The sequence below is a fragment of the Onychostoma macrolepis genome, chromosome 22 (genome assembly GCF_012432095.1).
Source record: "Onychostoma macrolepis isolate SWU-2019 chromosome 22, ASM1243209v1, whole genome shotgun sequence".
Classification (NCBI taxonomy): Eukaryota; Metazoa; Chordata; class Actinopteri; order Cypriniformes; family Cyprinidae; genus Onychostoma; species Onychostoma macrolepis.
The window spans coordinates 51729-66776 of NC_081176.1; the positions used below are offsets into that span (position 1 = coordinate 51729).

Below are 15048 nucleotides of genomic sequence, written 5' to 3' on the forward strand. Positions count from 1 at the left end.
TCCAGCTCTGTTTGTGTCGGCCCGTTTCCACTCTCTCTCTCTCTCTCTCTCACACACACACACTCTCTCAATTCAATTCAATTCAATTCAATTCAATTCAATTCAATTCAAATTAGCTTTATTGGCATGACTGTGTAACATCACAATGTTGCCAAAGCAATACATACATTATACATATATTATACAGATAAATAAAATCTAGGATAAACACATATACATGTCCATATTATACATGTAAACAAAAAAAAAAAAAAAAAAAAAATTAATAACTAAATGATTAAATGAATGCAGAGAGCAGTTATAAATGGAAAGGAGGGATCAGCCTTTGTCCCTCATTTGATGGCAGGAGCACACATATTGCGCTGCCAGGTGGATACACTTTTCCTTTTCTCCCAGAATATAACAGAGTTTATCTAAGTTGCTTGTATGCTTAAATTCAGGTGAAACTAGAGCTATTTGTTTGAAATAGGCATCTCTGATGTGTTTATATTTGCTGCACTCCGTGAGGAAGTGCAGCTCGTCCTCTACCAGTCCCTCAGTGCAGTGAGAACACAGTCGGAGCTCTCTGGCTCTCCAGCTCTGTTTGTGTCGGCCCGTTTCCACTCTCTCTCTCTCACACACACACACACACACACTCTCTCTCTGTGCAGTGAGAACACAGTCGGAGCTCTCTGGCTCTCCAGCTCTGCTTGTGTCGACCTGTCTCCACACACAGACTGTGTTCACTCAGACCATACTTCGTCAGCAGCTTTCTCTGACCATAGTCTTTAATACTGCTCAGGTATAGCGCTAATTTATAATCAGATTTTATACTGTGGAAGTAAGTTAATTTCTTTACTTGAGTTACATTTTGCTGCCAATCATGAATGTATTCTTCCTGGGTTATTTTTTCTGTTTCTTTAATTTTTGAATTATTTAACTGAATTGTTGAATTGAGTTGATGTTTTTCCACTACATAGTGAAAGGGGTCACTCTCTGGGTGTTTTTGCCGATAAGTGAAAGCACTGTGGTGGTAGCTATCTGTCAGCGAGTCTGAAAGATGGAACCAGAACTTCGCTGCTGTCTTCTGGATCTCAGAGAGCAGAGGGAATCTGCCCAGTTCTGCTCTACAGCCAAGATTCGGGGCATTTCTGTGAATTCCCAAGATGTTTTTGCAGAATTCAAGGTGGAAAATTTCAACAGGGTTTTTGTCCCATGATTCATAGTTTAATTTAAATTTGGGGCCCCAGATTTCACAGCCATAGAGAAGAATGGGTTTGATGATGCTGTCAAGATTTTCAGCCACAGTTTAATGGGTGGGTTGAATTTGAACAGGGTCGTCTTATACTGTAAAAGCCCTGCGTGCCTTATCCATCAGATCTTTTATTGCAGTATTGAGCTGTCCAGAGGCTGAGATCGTCAGACCCAAATAATTATAACAGGTGACATGATTAAGAATTGTTCCACCAATTGTGAACTCATATTTTTTGTCAGCAAGACGAGGCTTTTTCTGAAAGATCATGATTTTTGACTTCTCCATGTTTATCGGTAAGGCCCAATCATTACTGTACTTTTCCAGAATGGATAGGCTTTGGTGCAGCCCCTCTTCATGAGGAGACAAGAGCAGAAGATCGTCTGCATACAGGAGGCATTTAATATCTCTGCCCTCGAGGGTCAGACCAGGACAAGAGGACTTATCAAGTGCTGATGCCAGTTCATTAATATGGATATTAAATAGAGTCGGGCTGAGGCAGCAGCCTTGACGGACTCCTTTCGTTTGACTGAAGTAATCCATTTGTTTGTCGTTGATTTTGACACAACATTTGTTCCCGTTGTATATGTCCTTTATGATGTCATATGTCCTTCCTCCTATTCCACTCTGGATAAGTTTTAGGAAAAGTCCATCGTGCCATACCGAATCGAAGGCTTTTTGGAAATCAATGAAGCAACCAAATATTTTTCCTTGTTTTGTCTGCTGAACGTATTTTTGTATGAGTGTGTGGAGTGTGTAAATGTGATCTGATGTTCTTTGTTTAGGCATAAATCCAATTTGACAGTTGTTTATAATTTTGTAGTTCATTTAATGCTATGGGTTTGTCTAAATGGTTTAGCTGCTCTTTAACAGTGAATTCTAGGTCGTGTAGTTCAGAGGTCAGATGTTTTTGGGTAATGGTTGGTTCATTTTGTGAAAAGAGTTTTCCGAAATGTTCAGTCCAGATGTTTGGGTCGTGGATGGGAATGTGTTTAGCTTCTCTGGATTTATCTAAATTATTCCATAATTCCCAAAAAGAATTTTGATTGACTGCCTCCTCGATCTTGTTGAGCTTTATTTTCATGTGATCAGCTTTTTTCTGTATTAGCAGTGACTTGTATATCTTAAGGGTTTGTTGATATGTGGCTCGTGTTTGTTGGTTTGCAGGGTCTCTGTGTTTTTTATTTGATAATGATCGTAATTCTTTTCTTAGTTTTTGGCATTCTTTATCAAACCAACCAGCTTTAGCGATTTCCTTTTTACATCTGTAATGTTTTCTTTTTCTCAGGGCTTTTCTGACTACTGTAGAGAAAATTGAAGTTAATTGTTCTGTTGCTAAATTGATCATTTTCTTCTCTTCACCAAATGAAGTCAGTAGAAATGAGTCTATCATGTTCTCCACGTGAGTGCTGTGGAGCTCGGCTTCGTACTGGGCAGGACTGTCTTTACTCCATATAAATTTGGAGGGGAGGGGGTACAGTTTGACCTTCTGCTCTGAAGATGGCAGAAGAGTCACTGACGCGTTCAGACTGAGGACTATGTGACTGTGGTCTGATAACGGTAATATACTGCCACAGATGGTCTTTGAACCAAACTATGATTCCTCCTGAATCTCTTCCGTTTTTAACATTAGGCTGTTTGATTGAGGGGATACACATCTCTGTAGTTTGGAGGGGTGTAGGATTTGGAGTCTAAACGACTCCACGTCTCAAGTAATATAATTATATCTGAACTATATACAATATTAACAAAATCAGAGTTAGTAATTTTCTCCCCAAAAGCTGAAGAGAACATCCCTTGAATATTGTAACATGTGATTTTAAACGATGACATTGAGTATTATTGTAATTACCAGAATAATGTATGAGTTCATGACACAATCATAAAAATATATAGATTAATCAATTAAAAAAATAATATAGAGAATATAGAGAAATACAGTGAGTGGATCTATTTTACAGATGTTACATTTAAAAATAAACAAGTAAATAAGCAAAAAAAAAAAAAAAAAAGTTAATAAATAAATAAATAAGTCATTAAGAAATAATGATCATTCTTGACTATAGACCCATCGTGTGCTTAAGTTAATAGATTATCACATATAATTTTCAGCATGTTTTTTATCTGGATGAGGTCAGTGGAGTCTGCTCTACCTCGTCGTGCCACTACAGCGGCGTAGCTGCCGGGAAGCTGCCCAGCTCTCTCCTCACGGTCCGGATGTGTCTTCTGAGGGCTGTTCAGGGTCGATGCCTTGATAGTTTTTGCAAACAGTCTCATGCCCTCTCGGTGGATGTGGATATGGTCGTAGAGATGCTGATGTGTGATTTGCTGATGGTTGGTTATGTGGACATTCGGTATTGGGGCACAGATGTTAGCTATCTCCACGTTGATGTTGTTGATGATCCTTTGTGGCACGTCTCTCTCTCTCTCTCTCTCTCCACTTTGAATTAATTTTAGAAAAAGTCCATTATGTCTTACCGAGTCAAAGGCTTTTTTTTTTTTTTTTAATCAATGAAGCAGCCAATCTTTTTCCCATGTTTTGTTTGATGAACATATTTTTGTATGAGTGTGTAAATGTGATTTGAAGTTCTCTGTTTAGGTATGAATCCAATTGTTAAATCGTGTGTTCTTGGATAAACTGAATTAATCATTAACGATGGAACAGAATAGTTTTCCGAGGTTACTGCTGACTGTGATGCCTCTATAATTATTTGGGTCGTACTTCTCACCTTGTTTAAAAATTGGGGTGATCACGTTCTCTTTCCAGATCTCAGAGAAGTGTCCAGATTTGAATAAGAGATTGAATAATTTCAGGACAGCAACTCTCAGTTTGGGGCTGCTGTGTTTTTTTTTTTTTTAGGGATTTCCTCTTCTCCGTCAGTTCAGTTAATTCTATGGGCTTGTCTAAATGATTTAGCCGGTCTCTTCTAGATTATTCCAACTTATTTAGTTGGAGGTCAGATGTTTTTTGGGCGAGGGTTGGTTCGTTTAGTGAACAGAGTTTTCCAAAATGTTCAGTCCAGATGTTTGGGTCACAGATGGGAAGGTGTTTGGATTTGTCTAAATTGTTCCATAAATCCCCAAAATAATTTTGATCGACTGCCGCCTCAATTTTGTTTATTTTTATTTTTATGTGATCAGTTTTCTTCTGTATTAATAGTGACTTTTATATTTTAAGGGTTTGTTGATATGTGGCTTGTATTTGTTGGTTTGCGGGTCTCTGTGTTTTTTATTTGGTAATTTTATTTGATTCTTAGTTTTTGGCGTTCTTTATCGAACCAAGCATCTTTAGCTATTTATTTTTTACATTTGTAATTTTTTATTTTTCTCAGGGCTTTTCTGACCACTGTAGAACATATTTTAGTTAACTGCTCAGTTGTTAAATTGATGCGTCTCTTCTCTTCACTAAATGTAGTCAAGAGAAATGAGTCTATCATGTTTTCATCCTGTGTGCTGTGGAGCGCAGCTTCATACTGGACAGGACTGTCTTTACTCCATATAAATTTGGGGGAGCGGATATAGTTTAACTTTCTGTTCTGAAGATGGCAGAAGATTCACTGACCTGTTGAGACTGTGGATTATGTGACTGTGGTCTAATAAAGGCAGCTGTGGCATCACTGTGAAATAATTGATCTTATTTTGGTCTATATCTGTGATGGTGGCGTAATCTACTGTGTCGCTGCCTAAATATGAGCAGTATGTAAATCGACCCAGAGATTCACCCTTTATTCTGCTGTTAACTATAGGCCCATGCTTTTGCAGAGCTGCAGGACTTGTTTTCCATTTCTGTTAATTGTGTTTTCATTATTCTGGCAAGTGAACTGTTTACATTTGTCTCCATCTGAACTAATGTATTCCACTTCCTTCCCTGTTCTGTCATTCAGATCCCCATTAATAAAACTGAACCTATAGATGGCAAATAAATTGTCTCTGACTGTAGGGTTGAGAAGATGTCTCTGTTATAATAAGGCGACTCACGTGGGGGGATATATGTGACACACAGGTACAGGTCCTCGTCTAAACACAATCTCTTTACGTTTTATCAAAAATATGTGTTTTTCTCTTTTTCACAAACTGAATATACTGCCACAGATGGTCTTTGAACCAAACTATGATTCCTCCTGAATCTCCTCAGTTTTTAAAATTAGGCTGTTTGATTGAGGGTATGTGGCAGGGATCCGCAAGTAAGTGTGGCATCGGGCCAAAAAAAAAAAAAAATAGCGGGACAGAACATAGTCAAAGGATAAGAAATTAATTGATAAAAAATGAAACTATAATTGCCTGACAGACTGTTACAATGTCTTTTGTAACTGGTAGTGAGTTGTTACTCTCTGTTAAATCCTGTAGTAGGACAGTCATTAACAAAAAGCCACATGTGGCAGAGTAGGCTATGTGAGCGGAGTGGAGCGTCAACAATTTCCCCTCCGTGCTTCGAGCATTTAAAGGGGTGGTTTACTGCGATTTCACTTTTTTAATTTTAAATAGTGTGTAATGTTGCTGTTGGTGCATGAACAGTATCTGCAAAGTTGCTGCGCTGAAAGTTCAACGAAGCGGAGATATCGCCTTTAAAAATCAGGAAGTTTAATGCCTACAAAACGACTCATACGGGACTACAACGAGATACTTCCCGGGTTGCATACGTAAAAACCCATACATTTGCATCAACCCTCCCTCCGAACATGCCAAAGAGGGGCAAGGCCATGTTCTGCGGCTTTGTCAAGAGGAAGAGTTATAGTGAGAGTTGTAGTCATGCCGTTGAAACTGTGTTATTTTCACCCAGCTGTCAGGTCTTCTGTGTTTGGGCTTCCTACGGATGCTGTAGTTCGTCAACAATGGTTAAAATTTATGTTTGATTATGTTCCTGATAATTACAATCCTAATTTAGCTCTCTGTGCTGCGCATTTTACGGAAGACAGCTTCCAGAATCTACACGAGTTCAATGCCGGATTCACACAGAAACTATTACTAAAACATGGAGCGGTTTCAACTTTAAAACCAGAGGCAGCAGTTGTTGGGCCACAACCTGTAAGTAAGATTTAATCATTTTAAATGTATTTGCATGTATAATTTCAGACGTAATGTTTTAGTTTTATCAAGGATGTAAACAAATGCCAACGCCGGCTTTAGTAGCCAGTTACTTAAATGCTATTTCGTGTGTCTTTGACAAACGCGAATGACAAACATTTTGGACGCGAATTTGTAATTATGTACTAATTTTGTAAATGTATTTTCCATGTATACTTTATGACATAATTTTTCGATTTGATCAAGAACGTAAACGCAAGCCAACGCTGTTTGGTTTTAGTAGCCAGTTAGTTCGATGCTATTTTGTGTGTATAAGACAAACGTGTACGAACTTGGAAGTTCTGCTTGACTCTCTTCATTACCGCTTTCTGGGTCTGATTCTGGCTCAAACTGACACAGCAATATTGACACCATTATTTACATTTGACCGGAGCGCATGCAGCTGTCGCAGTGAAGGTAATGGGCGTGAAGTTTCCGTGAAGTACGTGGTTTAGCCAATCACAACACACTGGCCCGACTAACCAATCTGAGCCCATTGCCTGTTTCTGAGGGAGTGGTTTCATAGAATCAGGAAGTCAACCGGTCGTTCAAGTGACAGAGGAGAAAACGGCTTACAATAAAGGTGAAATATATGAAAAATAAGGTGTTTTTTAACAAACGAAACACGAAACATATTATATTGCACCCCATAAACACAATCAAGCAAAGAAAAAAAGCAGTAAACCACCCCTTTAAACTATGACATTGGGAAGTATTGTATTCACCAGAATAATGTATGAATTCATGACCAAATCAAAATATAGATTAATAAACTAAAAAAGGAAGTATAGAGGTTATAAAAATATCATGAGTGAATCAGTTTACAATTGTAAAATTTGAAAGTTAGTAGAAATAAGTCAAATAAAAGTCATTAAGATATGATCATATTTAACTACAGACACTCTGTGAGTAGTTAAGCTAATAGGTTGTCACACATAATTTTCAGCATGTTTTTATCTCGATAAGGTCGCTGGTGTCTTTTCTACCTCTTCCTGCTGCTACAGCGGCGTAGCTGTCTGACTGTCTTACCCTCTCCTCGTGATCACAGAGTGTCTTCTGAGGGGTTTCAGAGCTTTCTCCTTGATGGTTTTTGAAAACAGTCTCATGCCCTCTCGATGGATGTGGTTATACAGATGCTCATGGGTGATGTGCTGATGGTCAGATCTGTGGACATTCATCATTGAAGCACAGATTCCAGCGATCTCCGCATTGATTAAGTTGATGATCTTTTGTGGCACATCCCTTTAGCCTTGTTCAGACTGTCAGCCCAAATCTGATTTTGTGCATATCTGGATGGAATCTGATTCTAAAGCTGAAGTGACGTTTATTTATGTTAGAATATGTGTAACTTAATATTTTAAGTAGTTGCAAAAGCTGAATAATCAAAGTCTACTGATTGATCAGTGAAATAATCGATGATTAGTCGATTAATCATTAGATTAATCGATTATCAAAATAATCGTTTGTTGCAGCCCTACAAACCAACCTGTTTAGGTATTCATCTTCATTCTGGGGACTCTCATAAGGTGTATAAATGTTCAGAATGATTAACTTTTTCCCATCACCACTGAACTCAATTCCTATAGATCAATCAACATCCAATCTAACCACATTAACTAGCTGGTCGAACTTTTTGTGCCATAATATGGCAACACCACCCGGTATTCTACCTTGAACTATTTTTGTGCTTAGGTCAGTGGTAGATTCACCCGTCCCATAGAAGTCATTATGTATAGAATTCAGTCTTTCCAAGTCCTGCTTAGGTAAGAAAGTCTCTTGGACACACAAATGTCACAGGACTCCAATAGTTTATCCACCACAAAACGGTGTGATTTATCTGCATCACTATGGCCAACACGCAGTCCTTGAGCATTATATGACACAACATTGATCTTCATTTAATTCAGTTCAGACACTGGGCGATGTTCATGCAAATCGCCCCCCCCCCCCCCCTTCTAATTTGAGGGCCACAACGTCACTGTTTACAATCCCCAACGTCCAAAGTTGTGGGTCATACATATCTGCTATTTCATTACACTCAGCAGTAACATGAAAAGGAATCTGTTGCACGTTTTCATTCACACTCACCTGAGCTTCCAGGGCCTCTCTCAAACTTGAAACTTCCCGACTCAGCATTTCCACTCTACTGAGTAACGCCGAGGCGTCCATGTTACCAAATCCCACAGGCGGAAGTTCATCCAGATAAACAAACCTGGGGATCTTTTCACCGCACTCATTTAACACCTTCAAAAAGTCCTTGATGTTATTAATGTCCTTCTGAGGGCCTTTATGCTTGATGCTTCGTATTGTAGTCGTGCACATTTCAAACAACAGTCACTTGGATTCCTCAGTCCACTCAGATGAAAAATTGTTTGAGGCCAACAAAACAATTTCATCATGAGACAGTGTTCTCATTTTAACAACAATAAAGTTCCAAAAACTCATCCTCCACTATCACTTTCCCATCAGCTGTTTTATAGATAAAAATCTCAGATTTCGTTTGAGAACACACAGCACCTCTAGCACGTGCTACCGCACGGGCCGCCATGTTCACTATCCACTTATCATAAATCTGATTGCATTACACGTTTGGGGGTGCACATTTAGTGGGTGTTAAATGTAAATAATGGGCAAACTAGATTTCATTTAAATTAATAAAAAAAAATACATCAAACTCTTACAGTGCAGATTTGTGGATATTTTTAAAGGGAAATTTAAAAGATGTTTGTCTCTTTCTCAGACTCGTTCACTGTACAGTTCATTATATTCATTGCTATAGATACAAGATATTGTTTTTTAGTATTTTCTCTTCTGTCAGTGTGGTCATCAGAGTTTTACTCAACAGGTTTGATATTGTTGCACTATAACACAGTTTTTGAGCCAGTTGTGTTTTTCAGTGAAGTAGAAATTGTGCAGGATGAGAAAGCAGCGCTTCAATTGACTGTTAGATGATTCCTTTATAGCAGGACTGATAAGTTAGTCAATTAGTTTGTGTTAAACTGGACTAAACAAACTCGCATTTGACACACAAAATCTCTTTTTGAAGTATCTCCTATCTTCTCTCTTTGTGTCATTAGTGTAAGATCAGGCTCACATGTGTCCAGCTCTGTGTCTGTGAAGAGTGACCGGTCAAAAGATGTACCTCCGAGATTCAGTGAGAAAAAAACATCATCTACCAAAAGGTATGACATTATAGCATTATGTTACCTAATTTCGTCACTGTGGTTTTTGTGATAGATGTTGACTGAATATAAAAATAAATAAATCACTGAACACAATGTATGGTGACCTTTTATTGAACTCAGTCTGGAGCTTCTTTCCAATAAAACAATTATACAGGCAGACATTAGGAGGCATAAATTCACAATGAAAAATAGAGTAGATCATGCAACCAAACATTTATAGGCATAGAAGAACAAATGCATGGCTATCTGTATATTAATTACCATTTACAACATTAAAACTGAATAAATTAGACCGAAGTACATTGTGTAATATTGTTTCTCTCTGTTCTTTGTGTCATTAGTGTAAGATCAGGCTCACATGTGTTCAGCTCTGTGTCTGTGAAGAGTGACTGGTCACCGACCTTCAGTGAGAAAAAAACATCTACCAAAAGGTATTTATTGTTTTTCTTATTGTTGATTGCACATGGACTGCTAGAAAATATTTCATTGAATATTTAGCATGACTCTATATTGTTTAACCCCTTAACTGTCACTCACAGTTTTGAACACAGACATTATAGTGCACTATCCAAACTTATTTTTTTATAATTCATGAATGAAAACATTTTCCAACGTGATTTTGATGTACCATTTCCATGGTAATGCAATGTCTGATTTTAAAATGGGTTTTAAAGGATGAATTTTGAGATTTTAAGTTTTCAGCTGATATATTTCTTATGATTTCTAAAGCGTGATAGAGAAAAAGGCAAAAAAGAAGACTTTCTGTGACAAAGGTCAGAACTCCTGTTATGATGTAGATTTTTCAGGTGCACTCTTGTCATAAATTAATCTATTACTTTTCCTACATAATGTTTTTACAAAAAAAGTGGTAAAATACCTATTTAGGAGTCTTATACCTTTCCAACGATATATAGTTTGTCATGATTAGATTAGGATTTAATTGTAAAATAGTGAAGTAAACCTAGGCGTCCCACAGGGTGGACGGTGACAGTTAAGAGGTTAAATAGTTATCAGAGTTTTCATTAAGATGCTAAGAGCATCAGCAAAGATTAAAATGATTTGATGTGAACTATATATTTTGTAAACCCCATTAATTTTGGTGCACTGACATAACTGCTGAACATTGTATGAAAATATCCATTGTCAATGCGGTATATATTATTAATTCACCAGCCACTGTGTTGTTTGCTTATAGGACATAAAATATTACAATGAGAGACCTAATATTTACCAAATTTATAATTAAGTAGATCCTATACTTGTAACCGTGTGAATTTAAACAAAATATTTGCAAGCTATTTATCTAATAGTTTCCCGAAAATGCAGTACTTCATTTTATTCAGTAATAGGGTTCAATATGAGACATTAGATTCAGACGTCCAGACTCACAGGAACTACAAGAATTTCAAAGAAAATCTCCTGAGGATCTTCCAGGTAGGAAAACACATGTTCAATAATGTTTACATTTATAACAAACAAATAGTTTACTGAACAACGTGTGCAAGCATATTCTATAAAAATTTGATTTCTGTTTTATCTTGATCATTTGTTTTCTTTTAGGAACACATAAAAATGTAAAATGAAAAATGAATTTTTCTTTGATTTTTAGGATCTTGAAAGCAAAATAATCACATTTCTGAAGAATGAGCTGGAAAAGTTTAAGAAAATATTACAAAAAGAAGACATACAATGCTTTGTGAAGGATTTTAATGAGAACAGATGCAGTATCAAAGAAGCAGCTCTTGATCTCACACTCTACTTCCTGAGAGAGATGAAGCAAGATGAAGCTGCTGATACTCTAGAAGGTAAGAGACTTGTGACCATCTGTCAGACTGTCACTTATAAGTGTATTGGAGAAAATAGTAAATATAAAGTACTAAAAAAAAAAAAAAACTTTTTTTTTGTCCCTGTATTTAGATGAGCTGGTCTTCATTCATCAGCTAAAATGTAGCCTAAAGAAGAAGTATCAATGTGTGTTTGAAGGAATTGCAAAGCAAGGTGACTCTACACTTCTGAATAACATCTACACAGATCTCTATATCACTCAGGGTTGTAGTGAACAGGTCAATACTGAACATGAGGTAAGACAGATTGAAGTTGCTTCCAGACGTCATGAATCACAGGAGATACAAGTTGAGTGCAAACATTTGTTTGAAGCACCAGATCAAGACAAGCAGATCAGAACTGTACTGACAAAAGGAGTTGCTGGCATCGGAAAATCAGTCTCTGTGCAGAAGTTTGTTCTGGATTGGGCCGAAGGAAAAGAAAATCAAGATATCAGCTTCATATTTCCTCTTCCATTCAGAGAGATGAACTTAAAGGAGAAAGAAAAACAAAGTTTGATGGACCTTATAACTCAGTTTTTCCCAGAGACAAAAGGACTGAACCTTACAAGAAGTAATCAATTCAAAGTCTTGTTAATCCTTGATGGACTGGATGAATGTCGACTTCCTGTAAACTTTGACGATAATGAGACGTGGTGTGATGTATCATCACCAGCCTCTCTGGATGTTCTCCTAACAAACCTCATCAAGGGAAATCTGCTTCCTTCTGCTCTCATCTGGATCACCACCAGACCAGCAGCTGCCAGTAAGATTCCTCCTGACTGTATCGACCGGCTGACAGAGATACGAGGATTCAATGATGCACAAAAGGAGGAGTACTTCAGAAAAAAAATTATGGATGAGAATCTGGCCAAAGAAATCATTGATCATGTTAAACAATCAAAGAGTCTCTTTATCATGTGCCACATCCCAGTCTTCTGCTGGATTTCAGCCACTGTTCTCCAGAACATTTTAGAGAAGAAAATAAATAATGTTGTGAAAAACAATCAGGCTGATGATGCCTCCAAAACACTGCGTGAGTCAAATACTGCAGACACTCCTAAGACTCTGACACAAATGTACACACACTTTCTCAGATTTCAGATCCAGCAAAGCAGACGAAAGTATGATGGAGAATATACACCAGATGTTTCCTGGGATAAAGATGCCATCTTTTCATTGGGAAAACTGGCATTTCATCAGCTGGAAAGAAACAATGTGATCTTCTATGAGACCGATCTGGAAGCCTGTGGTATTGACGTCTATAAGGCATCAGTGTACTCAGGCATGTGTACCCAGATCTTTAAAGAGGAAACGGGGATCGTCCTTGGTACCATGTACTGCTTCGTTCACTTGAGCATTCAAGAGTTTATTGCAGGCCTTTATGCACATCTGTTTCTAGACATCAACAAGAAATATGTATTTGCTCAAGACTCTACAGAACATGAAAACAAAAGTGAAAACATGATTGATTTGCTCAAGACTGCAGTGGACAAGGCACTCGAGAGTGATAATGGACACCTGGATCTCTTTCTTCGATTCCTCCTTGGTTTGTCACTCCAGTCCAATCAGAAACTCTTACAGGGTCTGTTGACACAGCAAAATGGAAATGACCAGAGCAAAAAGGAAATAGTTCAGTACATCAAGCAGAAATTAGAAGCTAATCTGTCTCCAGAGAGATCCATCAATCTATTCTACTGTCTGAATGAACTGAACGACCAAACTCTGGTGAAAGAGATTCAGACCCACCTTAGCAAAGGAAGTCTATCATCTGCTGATCTTTCACCTGCCCAGTGGTCTGCTTTGGCCTTTGTGTTGACATCAGAGGAGGAGCTGGAGGAGTTTGAGCTTCAGAAATTCAAGAAATCAGACGAGTGTCTCATTAGATTATCAGCAGTCATCAGAACCTCCAAAAGAGCTCTGTAAGTTAATCATTTTTTGCTTTCATCCTGAAAAAGACATTTGTCTAGGGTTCCCATGCATCTTGGAAAATTAATTAGCGAAAATCTTGTTGTTGTGGAAAATTATTTAAAAAAAATGTTTTTCTTTAGCTGAGAATGAAGAGTTTTGTTCTTGAAACAATTAATGTTAGTAGAGAAAATGCTTTGTTCAGGGATGCTGAGGTTTGACATATGAGAGAAGTATTTTGAATGATGATGGTTAGTCCATCAAATGTTTGCAGTAAATGTCAACAGAAAATCAGCTACCTAGTGATTGCGTTTTATTTTAATGTATAATTCCAGCCTTTCTGCAATACCAGTAGTACCAAATACTGGGCCAGTGCTGCTGATAGGCTGCTGCTTTCAAACATTCCTTTCCATTTTTTTTTGTGAGCACTCTGTAAAAAGCATTGTGTTTTACAACATGTTTTACAGCATTGTGCATTGTAGACAATGTTGAGCACATGATCGCAATGGTAAAGGTGTTTAATCAGAAGTCACTCAGTAATAGGGCTGTTGAGATTCGTTGATTGAAATCTTCGACTTCATTTTGCTGGCATCGACTAACCGGGAAAATACCGCATGTAGCGCATTTCACAGATGAGAATCCATACTACTCAGTAATGCTTTTCCGTGAAACCATGGAAGTAGCACTTTCAAATGTATAATTCATTGTAATTAAAGCTGTAGATGAAAAATTTGTATTGTAATAATTTGTATTTAGTAAATGCATTCAATCTAATTATTCTGTAATTTTTTTTTCTCTTGTAGGCTAAATGATTGTGGCTTAACAGACAAAAGCTGTTCAGCTTTGGCTACAGTTCTTGGATCAGATTCCAGTCTGAAAGAGCTGGACATGAGCAATAATAATCTGCAGGATTCAGGAGTGAAGCTGCTCTGCACTGGACTGGAACATATGAAGTGTCATTTGGAGATACTGAGGTAAGTTTTGTGACAATAGACAAAATGGAGCTCAACAAAAACATAAGGTGAAAATCAGACTTAGATAATGAACAAGTCTGTATGTTGTGCATGGAGATACTATTATATTTATGCCTGCTGTAGTATTCTTTTTCTGATTTGGTCTGTCATTGACTCTGTTCTAAACTGACGCATTGTGCTATATTGTTTACAGAATGTATTTGGTTATGTTCAAGATAGGGATAACTTAACATACATTTGATGGTTCATTTGTATCTATGATGATGCATATGTTTGTATATATAATTGGATATCAAAAGCTAACATAAGATGTTTTGAGGCTATTGTTAGTGTTACATTTTTGTATTACATTTACTGATATAATATACTGTGTGGGAGTTCAGGGTTTTCCTCTTGAAATCTGGACAATTTTTATATTTTGCTTAAAATAAGTATCCTCAAAACAAACAAACTACATGAAGAATGAAAATGCTCTCTCATGATGAACAGGAAAAAGTTAACTAGTAAAGTCAAGACATGTTTAGTTGCATAGCATTTTATACAATACAGATAGTTTCAAAGCTGCTTTACAGGCATAAACAAGAAAATAGTGAATCAGTGATGAAAACGGAATTCAATTCTGCTGCTAAGTAACTCTAAAAAGACAATAGAAAATAGTCATTATTCAGTTAAAATCAGTTTAATGTTGATTCAGTTTGGTTCAGTAAATATGTAAAGTCCATCAATTTAAGAGTGAGTTTAATTCATTTATAAAGCAGCTGTGGAGAAAACAGTGACGTCATAATCAGCTCAGTTCAGTTCTCATCCAATAATTTCAATTTTAGTATTTTCAAAGTTTTAATTTTCTTTCCTTGCCATCTACA

General features: G+C 37.2%; 1 protein-coding gene across 1 annotated transcript in view; it reads left to right on the forward strand.

The window, feature by feature from the left end:
* The first annotated feature begins 1039 nt into the window (after positions 1-1039).
* LOC131530092 (NACHT, LRR and PYD domains-containing protein 12-like) overlaps positions 1040-15048 on the forward strand; it is a 51340-nt gene continuing 37331 nt past the window's right edge. The window contains exons 1-7 of the mRNA XM_058760215.1: positions 1040-1165; positions 3344-3585; positions 9373-9477; positions 9822-9911; positions 10830-10914; positions 11090-11285; positions 11398-13225. Of these exons, the coding sequence (XP_058616198.1) occupies positions 1040-1165; positions 3344-3585; positions 9373-9477; positions 9822-9911; positions 10830-10914; positions 11090-11285; positions 11398-13225 (2672 nt within the window). The remainder of the gene's footprint in view (positions 1166-3343; positions 3586-9372; positions 9478-9821; positions 9912-10829; positions 10915-11089; positions 11286-11397; positions 13226-15048) is intronic.